Consider the following 21,275-nt stretch of genomic DNA (forward strand, 5'->3'; position numbering starts at 1 on the left):
TCTATGATTTTCTGCATATTTAAACCTCACAACAATCTTATGAGTAGCTACCATCAAGTCATTTTTTCAGGTGATGAGGAGCCTGTCTCAAGGCCACACAATGAGGAGCCGAGTCTGGGTAAAACACAGGTCTAAAATTTAACTCCAGAGAATGTGTTCTTAACTACAAAGCTAGGCTCTTGCCTTAAAGGATTTACTATGGGGCATAGGATCATGGAACAATGGGCCAGATGTATGGATCTAAGATAAGCTTGTGTTTACATAAAGTCATAGGGTGGAGATTTAGAGGTTCTTAATCTGGGGTCCATAGACTTCTGAGTGTCTAAAAATAGATTTTCGGAGGCTTTGTAACCCCCTAAAATAGTAGTCAGCAAATCTGTTATGAAAGCACCAGAGAGTTAACTATTTCAGACTGAACTATGGTCTCTGACACAAACACTCATCTCATCTCCCCTGTGGTTGTACAAAAAGAGCCACAGACAATACACGAATGAATGGGCAAGGCTGTGATACAATAAATCTTTATTTACAAAAACAGGCTCTAAAATAGTATGCAAATTCTACGTGCATATTTATTTTTATTGCTGTTATTAGAAGATCTATAGTTTTCCACAGATGGTTAAAAACTGGTCTAAATGGTCTCCAAGCCCTCTAAACTTCAATTTCCAAGATTCTGAGATTCTACATTCCTTTTAAATTACCACTCTCCTAGACAGTCTTCCCCTTCAGTGAGTCCATTTGGTGGCTTCTGCTCTGAACTCTTACGTGGACTAGAACCGCTGTCTGTTGAGAAGGAAGCATTACCACTCCAGTCTTCCCTGGCCAGATGATACCGGCCAAGACACAAGCACACTCCAGCCTGAAGACAGCAGCTCAGTCCTACACGAGCAAGTCTGAGGTTCGCTGAGGATTTCTCCTCTCCCCACTCTCTGTGTGCCACTCGGCCTTCTCCACAGAAAGGACTCCCTTGTCCTGCTTTGCAGTTTGGGTTCCAGGCGTCATCCAGATCTGCCCAGGGTGTGGAGGGATGTGTTGGCCTGACGCATCTCTGCATCTGCTCAGGGGCCCTCTCCTAAGGAAACAGGGTCCTTTACTCTTAGGATTCCGCAGCTTCATGAGTTAGAGCATCTAATTTACTGCCTGCCATGACAAGGACATGAACCTTAACCCTGCCTTCCACTCCCCGTGACTTGTCTTCCCCTAGCTAGGCTCTTTAGGTGGAGATTGCTGCTGATATTCCACCGTCTCCACCACAGAGCCCGATTCCATGTTTCGCACGCGTCTTTTAGGTTATCAGCGCTGAGATCCCCGCTACCGCTACAGCCAGTTTTAAATTCTTACATCACTTCTGAAAATCAAAATAATGGTTATCAGGTCTATTTGAATCAAATGCAGAATCAACTGCTTTAAATTTTAGGAAAAAAAGATATATTAAAATAAGATAGAACAAATGATATGAATCATGATGTGATTGCATTTATATTCCAGGTTTCTGAGCATGGAGAATGGGGGATAGGGGAAGAAGCAGGAGAAAAAAAAAAGAGAAAGAAACGACAGAGGAGAGTGAAACAAAACTAATGAAGAAACAGAGCAGGAAGCGACGGCTGCTGTCAGTAGCTAGCCTAGCAATACCGAGGTTGATATTCAGTGTCTTTAGGAGGCGTCTGTTTCTCACAGCAGGAGCCCCAAAGAAGGAAAATAAACCAGCAAATGGAAGTAACGGGAATAGAAATCCGCTAGCCAGTGCCCGTGGAGACTGTATCCTGCGTGTGTCACATCAGGGCCAGCGTTAGCGGCTCTGAAATGAGATCAGCAACCCGACCTCCGGCGCTGACTGCACCTCCAACTAACCTTGCAGCTCAGCCCTAATGAGCATGTTCATCTGACAGCAGCAGGCGCCCCGGGAGACGGAATGGATCAGGGGAGCCTGGGTCCTGTCCTGGCATCTCGCTACGGGACCTTGGTTGGCCAAGCCCCGTGCCTCAGTTTCCCCATTTGTCAGATGTGAATAAGAATTCCTTGTTCTGCTTGCTTCCCGAGGGCCTTAGGGAGATGGACAGTTATATACATACTTGGATGAGTATAAAATACCAGATAAATGTAAAACGGACCTTGTTCTTTTTACTTAACAGGATAATGGGTCGGTGGGGGGTGGGGACGACGGCATTCTGCACAGAAGGCTTGGCGGCCCAGTGAAGTGTCGCTTTCTCCCCGCTATCCGGCCGAGGATTATCACTGCTTTCTCGGTGTCTTCAGACACGCTTCTCCCCTTCAGAAACGCCGAAGGAGAAAAATGCTATTCTGCCGCTGTAATTTGTCACCCTTGCTGCCTGAGCAAGACGTGCACAGACAGTTTAGTAATTAAGCTTTTCAACACGGCATCATAAAGTTTTATCCCGGCAAAGGCTATATTTATCAGCTAACAAGTATTCAATCACCCCGCTGCTCAAGCCGTTTCTCACTTGAATATGCTCCTTTCAAAACAGAGCAGCCCTCCTTGGCTGGCGTGATTAATAAACGCTCTTGTTTGGAAATACCGTGGTGCGGTGTGGTCCTGCGGGCTGACATACAGACACCTTGGCAACTGTTCCGAACGGTGCTGACCCCTGTTTTCCAGGGAGCCTGCCACCTTAGCCCTGGGTGTCTTAGGGTGCCTGGCCATCTGCGTTTCACGGCCTCTGGGATGGCTTCGAGCACAGCATAACCCCACATCCGCTGCATTTCTGCGGGGAAGGGGTAAATGAAAATGAAGAGCGCGAACGTTTGATACATTTTTTACTTCCTATTTGAGCATCAGGGGATTGGCCTCTCCTATCAGACACATACCTAAATGTAAAATGAGTTTTCAAAGTGATTAAAACAGCAGTGTAACAATGATCTACGTACAGAATTATTAGGGTAACACAAAACGAATAGCTATTAAAAGTCATCAGTAATGGCTTAGAGGAGTTCTGTCTTTATGTGTCCCACTCCACCCTTATAAATTATTTTTTTTCTCTCTCTTCTTTGGAGGACATACATTCATGAGACAAACATAATATTGTTCTTAAAGCTTCAGGATGGTATCAGTCAAATGACTCCAGAATTATATTAAAAACAAAATAGTTAATACACTTGAATGACTATTCTATCATATTTCAAGATAAAGCCAAAATAAAAACAAATGTCAATCAAATGGGGTCTAAATGATGAAAGAAGTCTCAATATTTTTTATCATAGCATAGCAGAGATCACATTAATTTCCCTCTTTCTTTCCCTGTTTTCAAAAATAAGTGACATTAACTACATGTAGGCATCTCTGTTTTTCATCAATTGATTGCTAAAAGGACACATATAACATTCTATAGGATCACAAAGCCCACTTTGTAGCTACATAAGCAAGTTCTGCCCATGCCTGTACATGTGTATGTCTAATTAGAGGGTGTGCAAGTGTGAAATTTAGGTTATTACCAAGATAAAAAGTCTTTTGTTGAACTTTTCTTAGTTTGAGAGGCTATACCAATTTTTTCCCCTTTCAAAATCATAATATAGAACTCGCCATTTCGCTTTTTAAATTAGCAACAGGTAGCTTGTTTGGAAGGCTGGGGATCAATTTCTCTCCAGCCAGCAGGTCACCGGGTTGTCACTGAAGCATGTGACAATCACTAAGTTGGCAAATATTGAACTATTTGAAGTGCATTTATTTTCTGGTTCAGTACATTTTTGGGGGGTTGCATTAAATTCATTAAACTTGATCCAGTCTAAGTGTCACAGCACGTACTGGACACACATAAAAGTAACAGCAGCAGCTCTAAGAGATAATGAAAGGTAAAGATCAATATATTTTCTCTCAGTTTCTATTTAATTTTTACTTGTCATAATAAGACTGGATTTTTTTTTTTTTAAGTTAAAAAGTACTGTGTGACTTAGAAAGTCAAGTTGAATCTGGTTATTTTCTTCATCAGTCAAGTTGCCCTCCAAACTGTGACCCTAGAGACAAGGACATATACGACCTACAATTCAGCATCATTTAATAACTTGGAGAGAAATGAGAAACAGAAATGACACTGTTAGTCACAGCTTGCAGGAAATTCATCGTCCAGCAGTTTGCAGAAATACTGAACCAAGAGCATACTTGAAGTTTAAAAACGAGCCTTTGATAATGATTTTTCTTTATTTGGAGGCAGAATTTTCAAAAGAATAATAAAGGTTTGGGTACATGAACATTTACTTTGATTTGACATAATTTTTTGGGAGGGTCATTTGTTATTCTTAAGCTCTGCTTTTCCTCCATCAAGGAGTAGTCATGGCAACTCAGAAAGGTGGCAAAAGGTATAAGGTTCAAGGAACTTTTATTCTAGCCTGGGTTGTAACTATCAAAATTATAAAATCAATTTTATACTCCATATAAAAAAAATGACAAGTGAAGAACAATTTTTCTGTAATTTCTCTCAACAAAATGGAAAACAAAACAATCAATAACAGGAAATTGTGAAAACAAAAACCCAAAGTACATGTGGAAGATAAGAATACAGGCACTAAATAGACTTATCGGGGTGATCACTTCAGAAGTTATATAACTGTCTGATTACTATGTTGCACACTTTAAACTAATATAATACTGTATGTCAGCTGCAATTGAAAATTAAAAAAAAAAGAATTACAGGTACTAAATATGATTCTTTAAAGCTTCCAGAACACATAAGGCAGAAGTGATGCAGCCATCGAAATTGGAATGAGTGAATCCGTCTCCTCCGCACACAAGGAGAGGTTTCAGATGAAGAGTCATTTGGCCAGGAGAGTTGGTAACAGCATTTGTAACCTGAAAAAGTTAAAAAAAACACACAAAAGGGTTGGGGTATTGCAATTGACATCCTGTGCTCTACTGTGCTACCATGTCAACACCCAACTGGGGAAGGCTTCTCTACCTGGAGAAATCAAGATGTCTCAAAGGAGCAAAGAAAATAAAAAATGAGACCCCCTATTCTCCCCTTCATCCAAGTGTTTACACTGACATTCTTACATGTTTACATTTTCAATTATTTGATAATCTGAAGTGTGTTGAACTTCAAAATTAGTAGCTCGTGATATGCTCAATTAATTGAAAGTACAGTGATTTATTTTATAAGAAGGAAATGATATTCAAGGAATCATTCACTGATTATCAAGTCCCTGCTAAGTGCCAGCCAAGGTGGGTAGAAAAGAGATTTAAGGGCTGTGTCCTTAAGGAATTTGCAGTTCAGCATGACTGCTGGCACTTAACAGTGACTAAGGGCTAAGACAGAGTGAAGGAGAGGGTGCCATGGGAACACAAGGGTGGGGGCCCAACCCAGCACACCGGGACAGGGAAAGCTTCAAAGAGGGGTAGGTGACTGGTCATTTCATTTGAGTTCTGATGGATGCATAAAAGTTTGTTAGTCAAGGAAACAGAGATAGGGCTTTCCAAAGGGAAGGAGCAACACTAGTAAATGTCCATAGTCTCCAGGGCTGAGTCATCTGACATAACAAACTGTGCCCTTTGACCAACATCTCCTCATTTCCCCCTCTCACTAGCTCCTAGCAATCATCATTCTACTCTCTGCTTTTATGAGCTTGACTGTTTTAGATTCCACACATAAGTGAGATCATGCTGTATTTGGTATTTGTCATTCCATAGCTGATAATCTTGAAATCAGCAGAAAAGATCTTTGAGTGGCTAAAACAGACAGCACCTCGTACAGGCCCTGGAGGACAGACTTGGGCGCTGAGTCAGAGATTTTACACTCCGGCTTTAGATGGAATTTTAACAAGTCAAGATTATTTGATTGTCAGTGAAGCACTAAGGGAGGAAGAACACTGTTAGGTTCCCATATAAATGGTGAACTTCAGAATGTGACAACTGATAGGCTGGGGCCATTTAGTGAAGGGACAAATAACTTTCTGGCTCTTAATATGCCCCAAGAAGGCCAGCTTATTAATTTTCCTGTAATCATTAATGTTCATGAGAATGGTCCCAATATTCAAGAATCAGTTCTAATCTGCATGAAGTATTCATTGGTAGCATTACTTGAGCGCTCACTGATACTGAACGCTTTACGCGCACACCCCATTTAATTCACACAGCAACCCTACGAGGCAGTTCCTCATGCTCATTTCATACATGAGGAAGTTGAAACTCAGAAAGATTGTTACTTGTCAAGGATGGAAAGCTAAGAGGCGAAGAAAAAGGAATTCAAACAGAGCAGGCTGACTCTGCAACTCACATTTCCAACACTTTGAGAAATATTTCCATAAAGACTGGATTTAAAATGTCCAGACTAACCAAAGCAAACTACAGAGTCAGCACAGTTCCTATCAAACTACTAATGATGTATTTCAGTGTAATATATAAAAAACACATACTTGGTTATTCGGATGACCAATATATATTTTTCATATGTATCTGGTCTTTCTCCACAACTCCTGACTCACAGCTCCCAAAACCCTTAGAATTTCTTAAGTGTTGAGAGTGATAAAGTTGCCTCTTGTTATGTTAATGAGGGGACTTTGGGGAAAGTAAAATAATTAAGGATAGGGGCTGGTTGCTAGTGTGTGGAGCCAACCTTGTGATTAGAGGGTTGGTATTTTCAGTTCTTACTTGCCCGGAGACCCACCTCCAGGGAGGGGACAGGGGCTGGAGATGGAGTTCAATCATTAGTCTTGTAGGACTAAACTCTTAACCTGTGGATTCTGATGCTATCTCTGGGTAGACAGTGTCAGAACTGAGTTGAGTTCTTGGACACCCTGATGGTGTCTGAGAGTTGTTTGTTAGTTTGGGGGGACCTCCCTCAATGTTGGAATTGGTACCAGTACCTATTTAGAGAGTCACATAGTTTTGTGCACCTAGAAGATTTATATAAATGAAATCACTCATTCATATATATATGTATGTGTGTGTATATATCTATCTATCTATATACACACACATACATGCACACACGTGTGTCTATATATGTATAATTTTTTAAATAAAACAAAAATGTTTGATAGTCACAGCTTTATGCATCTGGAAAATTCACATGAATGGGATAACTCATTTATACATTTATATATATATATATGTGTGTGTGTCTATCTATGTATAATTTATACACACACGCACATAAATCTCCATTTGTGGTCAAGTTTTGATACATTCCAGTTGATAGCCCTGTATGGATGAGCCATGGCACTATTAAACATTACATAAGTATTAAGGAGCAGGCAGTTTAAGGGAAAAAGTTTTGCCCAAGGGTGAGCTGGTAATTTATCGGTGCTGTGTAATTTCATTTGATGGGTGGTAAATGCCAGATGCCACATCACGTGACTGGAAAACTGGGTCACTGATTAGCCAGCCTGCAGTTTGGATGAAATCAATCTCTCTGCATTTAGGTGGAATCACCCATTTTGCAATTACCCAATGAGGAAAATATGAAAACACGAAGTGTGTGTTGGCAAGCTCCTTCACCCAAGTGAAGTAGAGAGCCCTGCAGTGGCGGAGCACGTAATTGTCGAAGCCACAATCTCTCACAATAACGCAGCCTTTGGCTATGCTTCCAGCCACAGTGAGGAACCACAGCTCAATGACTGTGTTTAAAAGAGATGTCAGGGCTGAAACAACCCCTGGGAAATCCAGGTTGCTTCTGCTCACATGTGTGTCAGGGCTGGTTAAAAAGAGCTCTCGCTGCAGAAGCTCATGCCGACGGGTCGCTAATGTACTATTTCTACACACTCAGGGGATGATTGGACTGAACATAAAAATTCAAAGCAGAAAAAGCAGTTTTATTTCTAAGCCATTTAAAGCCACATGAATGTATTTTGTAACTTCTCTCCACCTGCAGAATACAATGCAAACTCCTCGGCCCCATGGGAAGGCCTTTCATAGCCAGCTCTGACTTCCATTCAAGCCTCATCTCCAGCCACTTCACTCACATGTCCCATCTACATTCAGACTAAGGTTCTTCAAACACCCTTCTTTGTTGTTCTTCTGTGACTCTGAACAAGTCATTCCGCTTGGCGATGTTGCATTGTTCCCTCTCTTTTTTGCCAAGTAAATTGCCCTTCCTTTAAGAACCAGTACAAATGTCACCTGCTCTGAGGTCTTCTTGCTCCTCCAGGCAGGGGAAGAGCCTTTTCAGCATGCTATTTATATCCATTATGTGACTTGCTGTTTTGCACTGTAATTATGTCCATTCCTGTCCTCCTTCCTAAACTGCATGCTCTGAAGAGTAGGGACTGTGATGCACTGATCATCATATGGAAGGCTGAGAATGGTGGCCAGCCCCTATTAAGTGTACAATAAATGTTTATTGAGTTAAAAGAAAACCCCCCACCAGAATATTGTATATACAGTCAAATGAATGTCTTCACAGGGAACCATCTACACAAAAAGTGTTATTTAGAGGCTCCCACAAAGCTGGTAGAAGCTTAAATGGGAGAGAGATAGTGTTTATAAGGCTCTCAATAATGATGGAGGACTGTCTTCTTGTCTCGGATCATGAACTACTTTATGTGAAAATCTACTACATCATGTATTAAGTTGAACTACACAAACTTGCTGATTCTACAGGTAAGAAATGGTAAAATATTGTCAATTTTATATGGTTTAATAGTTTTTTTTGTATCATGATTATTAATTGTAAAAGCTTATGCAAAAAAAGTTCCTTTGGTATGAGAATGAAATTAAAAATGAAAAGAGGGGTGCAGACAAGTAGGCTGATGGGTATTTCCAGAAAATGATAGCTGATAATTAGCAAAAAATTCAGTGACACACAAGACAATGGGCATTCTTTCTTTGATACCTGTGCTGATAGCTGAAGCTTGCCCTGGGACTGTCAGATATCTACCCATATAGACCAATCTTATTGGTTTGGTCTATAGAATGACTGTATTTTAGGCTGACCACTTCTATTTGGCCATCCAGCCCATGATTGGGTTACTTAACACCAACCTTTCTGAAATATGGCACTAAGTGATATTCAAGTGAATGAGGCAAGAGTCAAGGTCTCATAAATTCTATTCCTAGATGTGCAATTCATTTGCGAGAACTTGAACAAGCTATGAACAACCAGGTTAAGGCTACATCTCCTCACTTGTTATGGATGTAAATTATACTGCATTTCATTGAGTCTAAGGCACCGTCAATTGGAAGAGGCATCAATATTTTATGTACCAAAGAGAGAGAAAAATTGGTGTCAACATGGTATAAAGCCTTATTTATACTTAATAGAGTAGTTCTTTTAAACCTATTTACATGTAGATCTTTTGCAAACATAAAAAGGAAATAAAAGAGGAATATGTTGGTTAAGCCTTTCCTAGAACCTCTTCGCATTCAGAGTTTGACTTCTGTGCGGCACTTTCTAACCCAGAGTTGTTGGCGTCCACGCTCTATCCCCCCCACAGTCTGTCCTCTGTGCGGCCCAGAACACTGGTAATGCAGCATTTCTCACAAGACGGCTCCACTGAACTGTCCTTTCCAAGGGTTTCTTCCAAGTCACTGACACCTATTCTGTAAGTTCTGATTGTGCACTTTTTCTTCCACGGGGAAGAAAAGTTTTCAGATGGCAACTGGGACTCATATTCTTTTCTCCTTAAATAATTTGTTAATTTAAATATCAACAGTTTTCAGTGATGGTCCTACTGTTAGGCCACTGGAAATAACCAAGTTCAGATGTGTGAAAAACGACATCCTGGCTGTCTCCTGGTGTATGCTGACTGGATGGCATCTTACAATTCACGAAATATGGCAAGTATTAAATAGGGGAAAGGGAGAAGTATAGTAAATACATAGTAAATACATCGCAAATCAAAAGATCATGAGTGGTAAGATCCTTCAAGGAGGGCACTTTCTGGTAATAACATCTGGTTCCAGGACTTCTACTATCTTTAGGATTGCTGGTTTAAACCTTCCATTTTCTCAGTGCAACCAAATGAGCAGCCTCAGGTGAAACTGACAGAGACAGACTGGTTATCAGAGAATCAATTTGTTCATTTACAAAAGTAAATGTACCGATTCCAGAACCAAGTCTGGTTGCCTTCCCTGACCATTCATCTTAGTAGGCAAATTTCCTCAACTGTATCATAGATTATAGAAGTGACACAGGTTGGCCATCTCCTGACAGACATCACTAATCAATTGTGGCATTCTTTCCCACTGAGCCCAGAAGTGGCCTCAGCATCCTTCTTACTTCATTGCTCCAGGCAGCCACTACCAATCAATTGGAGGTGGCACTTGAGAGAAATCCTATATACCAATCCTGGGTTAGAAGATTGCAGAGCAAACACGTAATTAGAAATAAGGGAATTAAGTATTCTTTACTGAGTTTTTATTCTTTTTTCCCATTAAGCCAGGATAGTCTGATGCATTGCCTTTCTCCAAACCAGAGTCATGTCAATGCAAAGAATTAGGATCATATCAGGAGCCGTTTCTTCTAGATGACGCTAGGTAACCTTCCAATAACCTCCCTCCAGATCACTGCCCTTCCATAGGTCACATAGGGGCTTCGGCTGCCATGTTGAAAAGAAAATACAGGTATTCTGGTTACAACCATAGTTCTACAAAATTGCACACTAAAAATATCAGGGCTTGTGGGGAAAAGAGAGTTGGGGCAGATGACTCAAAACTTATGGAACTTTAAACTAAGCATTAACAAAAACAGTAAACATCATGGTTGAGTGAGTAGCACAATTAACATCCTCCCAGACTCTGCATCTAGCTACATGGTCCGTCCTTTGCAGCCTAACCTCTGGGTTTTGTGTTTTCTCCTTTGAGATGTAGGACCCGGAGGCAGTTGGTTTTAAAAGAGACTATTTTGATCTACATTGAAAATATGACCCAGGATGTAGTCTTCTTCATCAATCCATCATTTTAGTAAAGGGAAAATGTCTTTGTGGTTTTTTTCATCAGCACTTGCACCACTGCTGACGAATTTAACCTGATGGAAAACTCAGCAGTTCTTAAGGCCACTGAAACAGCCACCACTTGCTCTAAAGGAAGGCATCTCTGGACATTTTCAGTTTTTTTCATAAGAGTTTCATACTTGCTGAGGCTTTATCTTGCTTGTGAGAAAACTTAACCTGATCACTTGGAAACATAAAGCTGTATGAAACCAAAATAATTCCTCCATAATACTGATCTGTTTCTCAATCGTGTATGAGATAATTCACATTAAAAAAACAAAACCCAAGGTGTTGTAAAATACAGATATTCTGGTTACAACCATAGTTCTATAAAATTGCACACTAAAAATATCAGGGCTTGTGGGAAAAAGAGAGCTGCGACAGATGACTCAAAACTTATGGAACTTTGAGCCAAGCATTAACAAAAACAGTAAACATCATGGTAGAGTGAGTAGCACAATTAATTCTCCCAGGCTCTCCGTTCAGCTACATGGTCCGTCTTTGCCTAGCCTCTGGGACTGTAGGTATTTTACTGCTTTCTTGTGTTCCACCACTTTCCCAAGGGTCACTTTCTTTAGCCTTGAGTATGCCTGAGTCTTGAAAGCAGATGGAGATGTCTAAGCCATCACTTGTGCTTTTGAGACTCACACGGCATCTTTTTTTAATTAATTTTGTAAAAATTAATTTTAATGTCTGAAGGCGACTCTTAAATTGCCCTGGGTTCCAGGGAAATCTTATTGTCTCCTAGCTGCACATTACCTTGACTGGGGCCCACTCTGAGTAATAGTCTCCCTGCGCTGGCATTTCCCCAGCCCATGTGCGTGTGAGGCACCGACCACACGCGCAGTGTGAACAGCTCGGAAGCCACCATGGTATGGAGCTGAATCATCCGCTTCCTCACGGCCTCTATTCTGCTGCCAGTGTAAACCTGAACCCAGGCCATGGAACATAAACAGCAGAAATTGAGTATTTGGTTAACTTATTCTTTTATAGCCCCTATGCAAAGCTCAAAGGAAGTGGTTCCCAAAAGTCAATCTATGGCGAGAAGAGAAAAATAAGGAGAATTATGAGCTTTGTTATGGGGCTAAATGTATTCTATTTATACATTTGTTTTGAGGGTATATCTTTACTTTTATTTTTTTGTCATTCTTTTCATTAAATTCTTGTGGCTGTGTTTTTGCTTTTTAAGTGCTTAACTGCAGAATAAAACGATAGCGATATTCTATCGGCTCTCAAAACATTTAGAGGGATTTTACTGGTCCATGATCTAAAAACGCTTCAAACCACTGCACTGAGACATGGCTCTTGACGAGGGCGAGAGCAGAGTCTTTGTCAGCCTGAGGAGTGTTTTCCATAAAGACAGGGTGTGGGCAGGGGCAGCAAAGGCTGGCTTTAAAAATCCAGCAGTAATCTCAGGTAACACAGGGCAACATTCGTTTGGACTTGGTGAGTGAATGAGTAGAATAAAAAAGAATAAAATCTTACGGTAAACTTATTTCCCAGAAACATGCACAACACCTCTTCTCTGCAAATATTAATTCAGATAGAACCAGAATCTGGGGTACCAAAATTTCTCTTTGTTCACCTGTGGCTAAATATTCAGGTGGTAATCATAAAAGGTGTGGTGAAAAATAGGGATTTGAGGGAAAAGACTTAATTAAATGTGGAATCATGTACCTAGAGGGTAAATGTGGTTTGTATCGGTTCTCATATATATCTCATTCTTACCGTATCCCCAAGGCATCTATCTCTGCCTGTTTTCCAAACAAGGAGAAATGTAAGTAAATGAAGGGAAGACCAGAACTTACACTAATGTCAATGGAAGTGTCTGTCTGCATATTTATAGACGGGGAACTAGTCCAGGCACTTTGAAAAAGATGGGACTTCAACAGATAACTGGATAAAGAAGATGTTGTACATATATGCAATGGAATACTACTCGGCCATAACAAAGGATGAAATACTGCCCTTAGCGACAACATGGATGGATCTTGAACTAAGTCAGACAAAAAAAGTCGAGAACCATAGGATTCCACTCATATGTGGGATATAAAATTAAAAGCAACAAATGAACAAACAAGAAAAACAAACAGAAACTCAGACACAGACAACAGTGTGGTGGTTACCAGAGGGAAAGGAGTGGGGGAGGTAGAAAAGGGTAAACAGGGTCAAATACATGGGGACAGAAGGAAATTTGACTTTGAGTGGTGAACACACAACACGATATACAGATAAGGTATTATAGAATTGTACACTGGAAATCTGTATAATTTTATTAACTAATGTCACCCCAATAAACTTAATAAAATTTTTAAAAAAGGTGGGACTTCACTATTGTATCAATAATGAAAAATCCTATCGACCCCTAAGCAAATTCCCATGATACAGGAGAGGAAGGTCTGAGAAATGAAAGTTGAATATGGACTTTTTTTTAAGAGTACAAAATGTTTTCTATTGGCTAAATTAAAAATGTAATGTTCCTATTTCTTTTATTTTTAAAAAAATCTCTCTGGGATTTGATGCAAATGCAATAAAATGTTGCTGATTCCTCTACACTTAACTCACCACATTGCATATGGTAAGAGATATTGTACGTTTAAAGGCCTTTATGAGCAAAGCTATGAGGGTCGCAGCTCATTCATTTTTGTACTCCCAGCAGCTGTTACTCCCTTATATATAGTTAATGTTGAATAAATGTTTGCTCAAAGAATGTATGCACACGGGCCAAAACAACACCACCACAAACTTTTTTAAAACTTTTGGAAGTTTTAAATTCTTAGTGTTCAAATGGTCTTTAAATGTAGTGGAATTTTTTTTCCTTTATGAAAATAAATTTTTCTTTTTCTTCCTGAATTGCCAAGTTGTTAGCCTCCTCTTATTTTAACACCTGCAACACCTTACCATTCTAACTCAGTTCTTGAGCAGCTCTGTCCAGGAGACATCTTGTGTATTCTGATACCCATAACCCTTACTCTGACACTTATATCATCACTCCTGGAAAGCTGAATTCTCTGCCTGTAGCTCACCTTTTATAGGCTGCAGGCAAAAACAACAGGAATATTTGAATCACCCCGAATTTCAAATAGGAAGTGAAGATAGTTTCTTACTCAGATAATTCACCCTCATCTCATAAAATGCCATTGTGAGGAATACCTTGAAAAGTGTGTAAAATATAATTAGATGAATGTGTATGTGTGAGTGTCCATGTGTACATATGATAGGATATACAGATGTTTGCCATTATTTCAAAAGATGGGGAGACCATAGTGACACAGTCCATGCTATTTCCATAGCTTACGGCAAAGCTGCAGTAAACCTACACAGACAAAAAGTTTAAATAATCATTTAAATAATTTTTTTTTTCTCTGGGAGATGGTAAATACAAAGCTATAGGTGTTAGAGAAAAAAACAAATTTTCTAGGTGACCTAGCCAATTTATGATGACTATATCTTTTTAAAATTCTTTCTTAGAGCCAGCAGGTGTGGATCAGTGGTTGAGCATCAACCTAGGATCCAGAAGATCGTGGTTTGATTCCTGGTCAGGGCACATGCCCGGGTTGCAGGCTAGATCCCCAGTCAGGGGCCTGCAGGAGGCAGCCAATCAATGACTCTCATGGTTGATGTTTCTATCTCTCTCTCCTCCTTTCCTCTCTCTGAAATCAATAAAGATATATTTTTTAAAAATTTCTTTCTTAGAATAGTCAAACTCTCTATGCTCAGATTTTTGTGGCATAGCCAGAATCATATACACATGGAATACATTTGTTACATTGTTAGGCAAAGTGATGATCAGGATTATTTCTTAACCATACATCGCATATTAGTGAAGATAAGTGATATTCAGAACTGGGATAATAATGATAAATTAGGAGTGCTGATTTTTACCATTTAATTGATTTTTAGGTATATTTTTGTAAAAATATTGTACGTCTTTTGGCCACTGGTGTTTGAGACTCTCAGTCCTATATTATGTTGTTACAGTCCTTATTATTCATAAAGAGCTTAATCAACACATGGGTGTTTTTCTGCAGAGATGGTACATTTTTAATTGGTTCTTATGTGTTATGTTTATCATCTCATCTTGCCGCTGTTCTACTCATCTCTCCAGTGTTCAATTATATTTAATGGTGATTTCATAAACCCGGTTCTTTGTTGTGCGTTAGGGAAAGGTTTGCTTGTATTGTGGGTTCCTGGCTACAGACAGAGCTCTGTCTCTGATGCTATAACGAGCTGCTATAAAATCACTGTTGGTTGGAATAACCTAGGTGTGAAGAAAGTGATGTGGTTTGGTCAATTCTCAGTGGAGCTTTTCAGTTTATTGGTATTTGTCTATTCCACTTGAATAAACCATTGGGTAGATGCAGGCAGAATGTGCCACAAATCATTTATATGATCCATGGAGCAGCTTTAGTGGGCTCAAACTGCCAAAGACATACATTGCTGAAATTGTATATTCAGTTGCTGAAGTCTATATTGAATCCATTTAGATCCGGTCTATCTTTTAACGTCTTGAAAACACTGGAGCAGTCTATTCTGATGAGGATTTGTTCAGAACAAGCACACAATAAAGAAAGAGATACTGTTTCCTCTAGTACGGCTGCAGTAGCAACGGACAAAACAATAGTCGCATTACATCCCCCTGTAGAGTTTTTCATTTAATAGAAAATTGTTCTGTCCTTCAGCAAGTTTTAGTATATTCATTCATTAACCCTTCCAATATCTGTTGTGTTCCCAGCAGTTGCCGAGCACTGTGTAAGGTGAGAAGGGTCAGAAACCAGTTCCTAGCCATAAGGTGATTTAACAGAGTGGAATCCTTTTGTTTTCACCTAAATGTAAATGTTGCACAACAATCTCTTAAAGAATCCAACTGTTTGGGATCCTAGGATGCAGAGGGCAAAAAATGCTTTTGATTGTGAGTCTACAGATAATCCTGAAATCATCTTTCCTACTCAACTGAGCCTCATCAGGCCTTCTCCCCCATTTAACTTATAGCTGCTTAATTTCCTGCTAATTCAATCTTTCTTCATGCCTTCTCCCATTGTCTTTCCCTTTTTGACCACCCAGAAGCATGGTCATTATTTCTTTCTGGTTCTCATTCATGTTGAATGAACCTAACAACTTTTTGTTTGGGCTGCGCAATTATGGCAGAAAGATTGCAACCATTTTGATCTTCGGGTCTGGAAACAACCTTCTTTCTACTTCTAATACTGTGAAAATAAAAGGATCAATGCTTGTGCTCCTCAGAGAGACAATAATGGAGGACAACAAACAAGTGGTTTTAAATCAGCTTAACCAAGGTATAATTTATATACAGTAAAATGCACCCTATGTGTAACTCTTCCATAAATTTTGACCAAGTACACAGCTGTGTAAACTACCACTATAAACAATACAGGGAACATTTCCATCAACACCTCCTCACTTCCCACAAATTCCCCTTGCCCCTTTGTAATTAATTCTCTCCTCCCAATCATAGCCCCTGGCACCCTCTGATCAGTTTTCTGCCCCCATAGTTTTTCTTACTCCAGCAAGCCACACAAAGAGAATAATATAATACCTAGTCTTTGAGTCTGACTTCCTTCACTTAGATAATGCTTGAGAGTCACTCATGCCATTGCAAATATTTGTAGTTTATTTCATTTTATTACTGCGTAGTCTTCCTTTATGGATGTATAACAATTTGTTCATTTACCAGGGAATGAATTCAGGCTATTTCCAGTTTGGGGCAATTACTAATAAAGCTGCTGTGAACATTTGCAAGTAGGATTTATGTGGATACATGTCCTTATTTCTCTTGGATAAATCCCTAAGAGTGGGGTTGCTGGGTCATATGGTAAATGTATATTTAATTTTGTAAGAAAAGATGAAACTGTGAAAGGGGCTTTGCCATTTTGCATTCCCACCGTGACCTGTGAGAATTTCAGTTGCTACACAAGCTTGCTGGTATTTGGGATCTTGAGTTTTTTATCTGCGCCATTCTAATAGGTGTGCCATGATATGTCGTTGTAGTTTTAATTTATAATTAATTTCCTAATGACTAATGATGTGCAGCATTTTTATAGCCATACACATGTCATAACATAAAATTTTCCTTTACCAATAGCCACTGGCAAACACTTACCTGCTTTCTGTCTCCATGAATTTGCCTGTTCTGGATATTTTGTGTCTGGTTTCTTTCACTCAGCACAATGTTTTCAAGGTTCATCCATGTCATGGCATATATATCAGTACTACTTCATTGGTTTTTTTTTTTTGTTCTTCAAATGTTTAATATGTGCATTTTTACATAATTTCCCATGGGTCTTGTTATTAGACATATGTTAAACACATTTCCCATGTAATGATTGATTTTTAAAAACTGAGGTCAATTCAGTTCTTTTTATGGTTGAATAATATTCCATTTTATGGATATACCATATTTTGTTTATCCATTCATCAGCTGATGGATGATTAGTTTTTTCCACCTTTGGCTATTGTGATAGTGCTGCTATAAATACTTGTGTACACAGTTTTGGTTGAACACATGTTTTCAATGCTTTTGGGTATAGATCTAAGAGTGGAACAGCTTCATCATGTTGTAATTCTATGTTTAAGTTATTGAGAAACTGTCAAACTGTTTACTACAGTATCTGAATCATTTTTATATTTCCAACAAGGTACAAGAATTCCAGTTTCTCTACATCCTCAACAGCACTTGTTCTTTTACTTTTTCTTTTCTTTTCTTTCTTTAATTATAGCCATCCTAGTGGGTGTGAAATAATATCTCATTGTGGCTTTAATTTGCATTTTCCTAATGCTAAATGACATTGGGCATCTTTTTGTGTGCGTGTTGACCATTTGTAGCTCTTCTTTGGAGAAATGTCTATTCAAGTCTTTTGCCTATTAAAAAATTTTTAAAAAAATATGCTGTACACTTGAAACCAATACAAAATAATATCGAAAGTAAACTGTAATCGAAAAAATAAAAATGAAAATAAAAAGTGAAGTATTGTTTCAAATATTTTGCCCATTTTAAAATAATTGGGCCATTTTTTTTCTTATTACTGATTTGTGAGAGTTCTTTATATATTCTGGATACCAGTCTTTTATCAGATATATGTCTTTGCAAACATTTTCTCTAAATTTGTGGCTTATTTTTTCATTTTCTTTACAGTGTCTTTCAAAGCCATTCCTTTTCATTTTGGCCAAGCCCAATTTATCAATTTATTCTTTTATGGCTTATGTTTTTTTGTGTCCTTGCTAAGAAATGTTTGCCAAACCCATGAGCATAAAGATTTTCTTCCATGTTTTCATCTGGAAGATTTCTAGTTTAATTTTTTCCATAGGCCTATGATCTATGTTAAGTTGATTTATGTATACTGTGTGCAACATGGGCTTTTGAATCTAAAGTGACAGCTTCCAATTTCTATTTTGCCATTTATTAGCTGCATAACATTAAGCAAAACATTCAACCTGAACCTCAGTTTCCTCCTTTAAAGCAAAGATAGCAATATTTACTTCCTGACCTACCAGAATTGTGAGGATCAGATGAAAAAAAGTATAAAAGCTCTTTCTAAAATCAGAGTATAAATGTTAACTACTATTATTTCAAGCTGACAGCAGCAAAAGTGATAATATAAGAATGTGTCATAATTGGGAGAAAGCTGGAACTCAAACAATTACCAGCAGTAGAGTGAGGTGTTTAAAAGCACTAGCTTTTAAATAGAACTGTGTTTGAATTCCAGTTTTGCCACTTTCTGTGGAAGAATCTCACATGAGGTACTGAGTTCTCTAATTCTCAACTTCCTCACCCATGCAATGGGGAAGGGGTATAAGCTCCATAGGGTGGATGGAGGGTGAAGGGAGTTACATACAAAGCCCAGTGAGCTACACAGAGTAGGGGGTTAATAAATGGAATTTTTGAGACAGAGAACATATACATATATGTACTCTCAAATAAAATGATGTAGGCTGTCATGGTTTATAGAAGTGCTATAACAGATGATGGCAAAGATCAAGGTGAAAAGAAGGAATGTACCCTGCCCTCTTCTGCCTCTGGGAAAGTACACAGGTTGTTGGAACATCATTCCAGCATCATTCCCTTTGCCTGTCTGACTTCTTGTAGCTCAAGGAGCAGACATCTTTTAGGAAGCTGTTTATTACCACTTCCTCTGAAATCTGCCCTTTGTTCACACAGTACGTCGTGTACACCATATTGCGATTGTCTGTTGATTGGCTGGCCTTGTTGATTATGTGGAAAACTCCTTGGATAAAAGGAGCTGTCTTTGAGTCTTTAGAATCTGGTATAATGTCTAACACACAGTGGGAGCGCAATAGATGTGTGTTAAATGAAATGATCAATATATATTATTAATTTCTAGTGTGGGTATAAATGGCTTTTGTCAACTGAACTTTTTCTATTTGCTAGATTTATACCATAATACTGATCTCTAAGTAGACCAAGTAGACTTACCTTTTATGTAACAGTGTTAGAATAGGGCCTATTTCTCTTATGGTGTCCATGCCCATATAATAACTTCCATCATCCAGTTTTCAGTAGTAATATTGGGTATAAATGAATATATGTAACATTTGTTCAGGAAAGATAACACAGACTCCTTTTTAAAGTTTTCTATAAAGCAGTGCTGTTCAAAATAATTCGTTCTTCTAAACAAGTGTGTGATACTGACTACATGACAAGGTAAGTCTCATGAATACTTGAATAAAATGATTTAATTAAATGTATATGTGTTAAAATGTTTAACACCTCATATAATATGGGATTTTGTGAAAAGGGGCAATATCTTCCCATAAAACTTTAATGAAACTATGACTTTACATCCCTAATTCAGTGATCAGAATTTCTCAGGTGATGATCTCACATATACGTAGCTACCTTATAATAAGCTGAAGTAACAAGTTAATTATGTGCCAGTGACAAAGAGATGGGAGATTACTCAATGGAGTTCGTAAGACTGACACCTGTTAGATTTCCTGCTGTTGATGGATTGGGTCATACCATAGTCCACTGATCCCAAAAGGCCTGTTTTGGCTCTTCATGGTTTACTGTAAATTTATGGCACGGCACATAGGCAAGAGTGTTCATGGCCATAATTTCATGCCAGGAAGTGTTGACTCATGGCATAAATGTACTAAATTTGCCAATCACTGGAAAATGTGCAAGTTGGTTTAGGAATGAATGGCAAGAAGCTAAAAAATCTATAAGCTTAAAAAAAAATCCAAGTGAGAAGAGTTGCTTGTGTCCACAGGGATCTACTATTTTCATCTCACTCTGTCCTTTTATTACTCAACAGTCCCTGTGGTATGATTGAGTGTCATAGCTTTTGGCATTGAATCAGTCCTTCTGAAACATCCCTGTCCAGAACTATCTGCATATGTGAAACAGAAAAAAGAGAGGAACTAAAAAGAGAAGAGAGTATGAACAAAGAAAAGGTGGGGCAGGATATGGGCATGAAGAGAGGAAATCAATGAAAGAGACCCACAGAGCTAAGCTGCTAAGAAATGGCCATGGAAGCCCCTTCACCTGCCACCTTTCCTCCTTCTCCTCTTGCTCCCACTACTTAGTGATATTTATTGAAAACTTGCTTTGTTCTTGTGTCTGTAGTAAATGTTTTCTGTGTTCTCTCATTAGTTTTAACCACTAACTCTACCATGTAGGTTCATTTGCTACCATTTACAGATTGGGCCCCTGAGGCTTAGAGTTGCCGTCTACCTTGCTCAAAGGCATTCGGAGAGCCAAGGTTTGAACCAACACGTCTGACTCCAAAATCCAAGTTCATAATCACAGCACATTACTAAAAATCCAGGAATTACAAACACAAATGTGGGAGAAAAGTCATAGGACTAGTGGCAGAAGGACCAAAAAAAAGCATGATTTTATTGTGGGAATAAACTACTAAACAACATAACTAATGTACTTTAACTCATAAACACAATTGATTAGTGTCTTTCAGATACTTCTCTTAGAAGACCATGTGTTTAAATCCATAACGATGCACTGGGCGATGGGGTACCAGCTTTGAACTGCTTTTAGATTCAGCTTACCAGTCACATTAAAACAGATAAATACAAACAGCTATATTTCCTTAGTTGCATCTATAAAAACATTTGAAAAAATGTCAAGGTTGACCATCCATTTTATTAAAAATATTTAAGTCCAAATGACTTTGGTTGTTTCTAAAACATGACATTCAAGGTCAGATTGCAATGATCTGATCCAACTGACAATATGCCGAAGAATGTGTGTCAGGCTCTGAAAGAGATGCCCCCATCCTGCTGAAAGAAGGGGGCAGCTTACGAGGTGGCTGATTACTTTGAAAGGGACAGTCCTTTGGCTGTATAATTTTGGCAAATTCCTACAATCAGTCACTGCTTTCCAGTCTCTACCTTCCTACAGGAAG

At 38.9% G+C, this 21,275-nt stretch overlaps 1 protein-coding gene across 4 annotated transcripts in view; it reads right to left on the minus strand.

Moving 5' to 3' along the window:
* Positions 1-505: 505 nt before the first annotated feature.
* RNLS (renalase, FAD dependent amine oxidase) overlaps positions 506-21,275 on the minus strand; it is a 211,248-nt gene continuing 190,478 nt past the window's right edge. For 3 of the 4 annotated variants that reach the window (XM_081158612.1, XM_081158615.1, XM_081158614.1), the window contains one exon: positions 4,404-4,801. In XM_081158612.1, coding sequence (XP_081014738.1) covers positions 4,649-4,801 — 153 coding nt within the window. In that variant the 3' untranslated portion in view covers positions 4,404-4,648. Of the gene's footprint in view, positions 2,724-4,403; positions 4,802-21,275 lie in introns of those variants that run through there. The other variant, XM_081158613.1, reaches the window with a different exon arrangement.

Source organism: Miniopterus schreibersii, assembly GCF_964146895.1.
Source record: "Miniopterus schreibersii genome assembly, chromosome: 14".
Classification (NCBI taxonomy): Eukaryota; Metazoa; Chordata; class Mammalia; order Chiroptera; family Miniopteridae; genus Miniopterus; species Miniopterus schreibersii.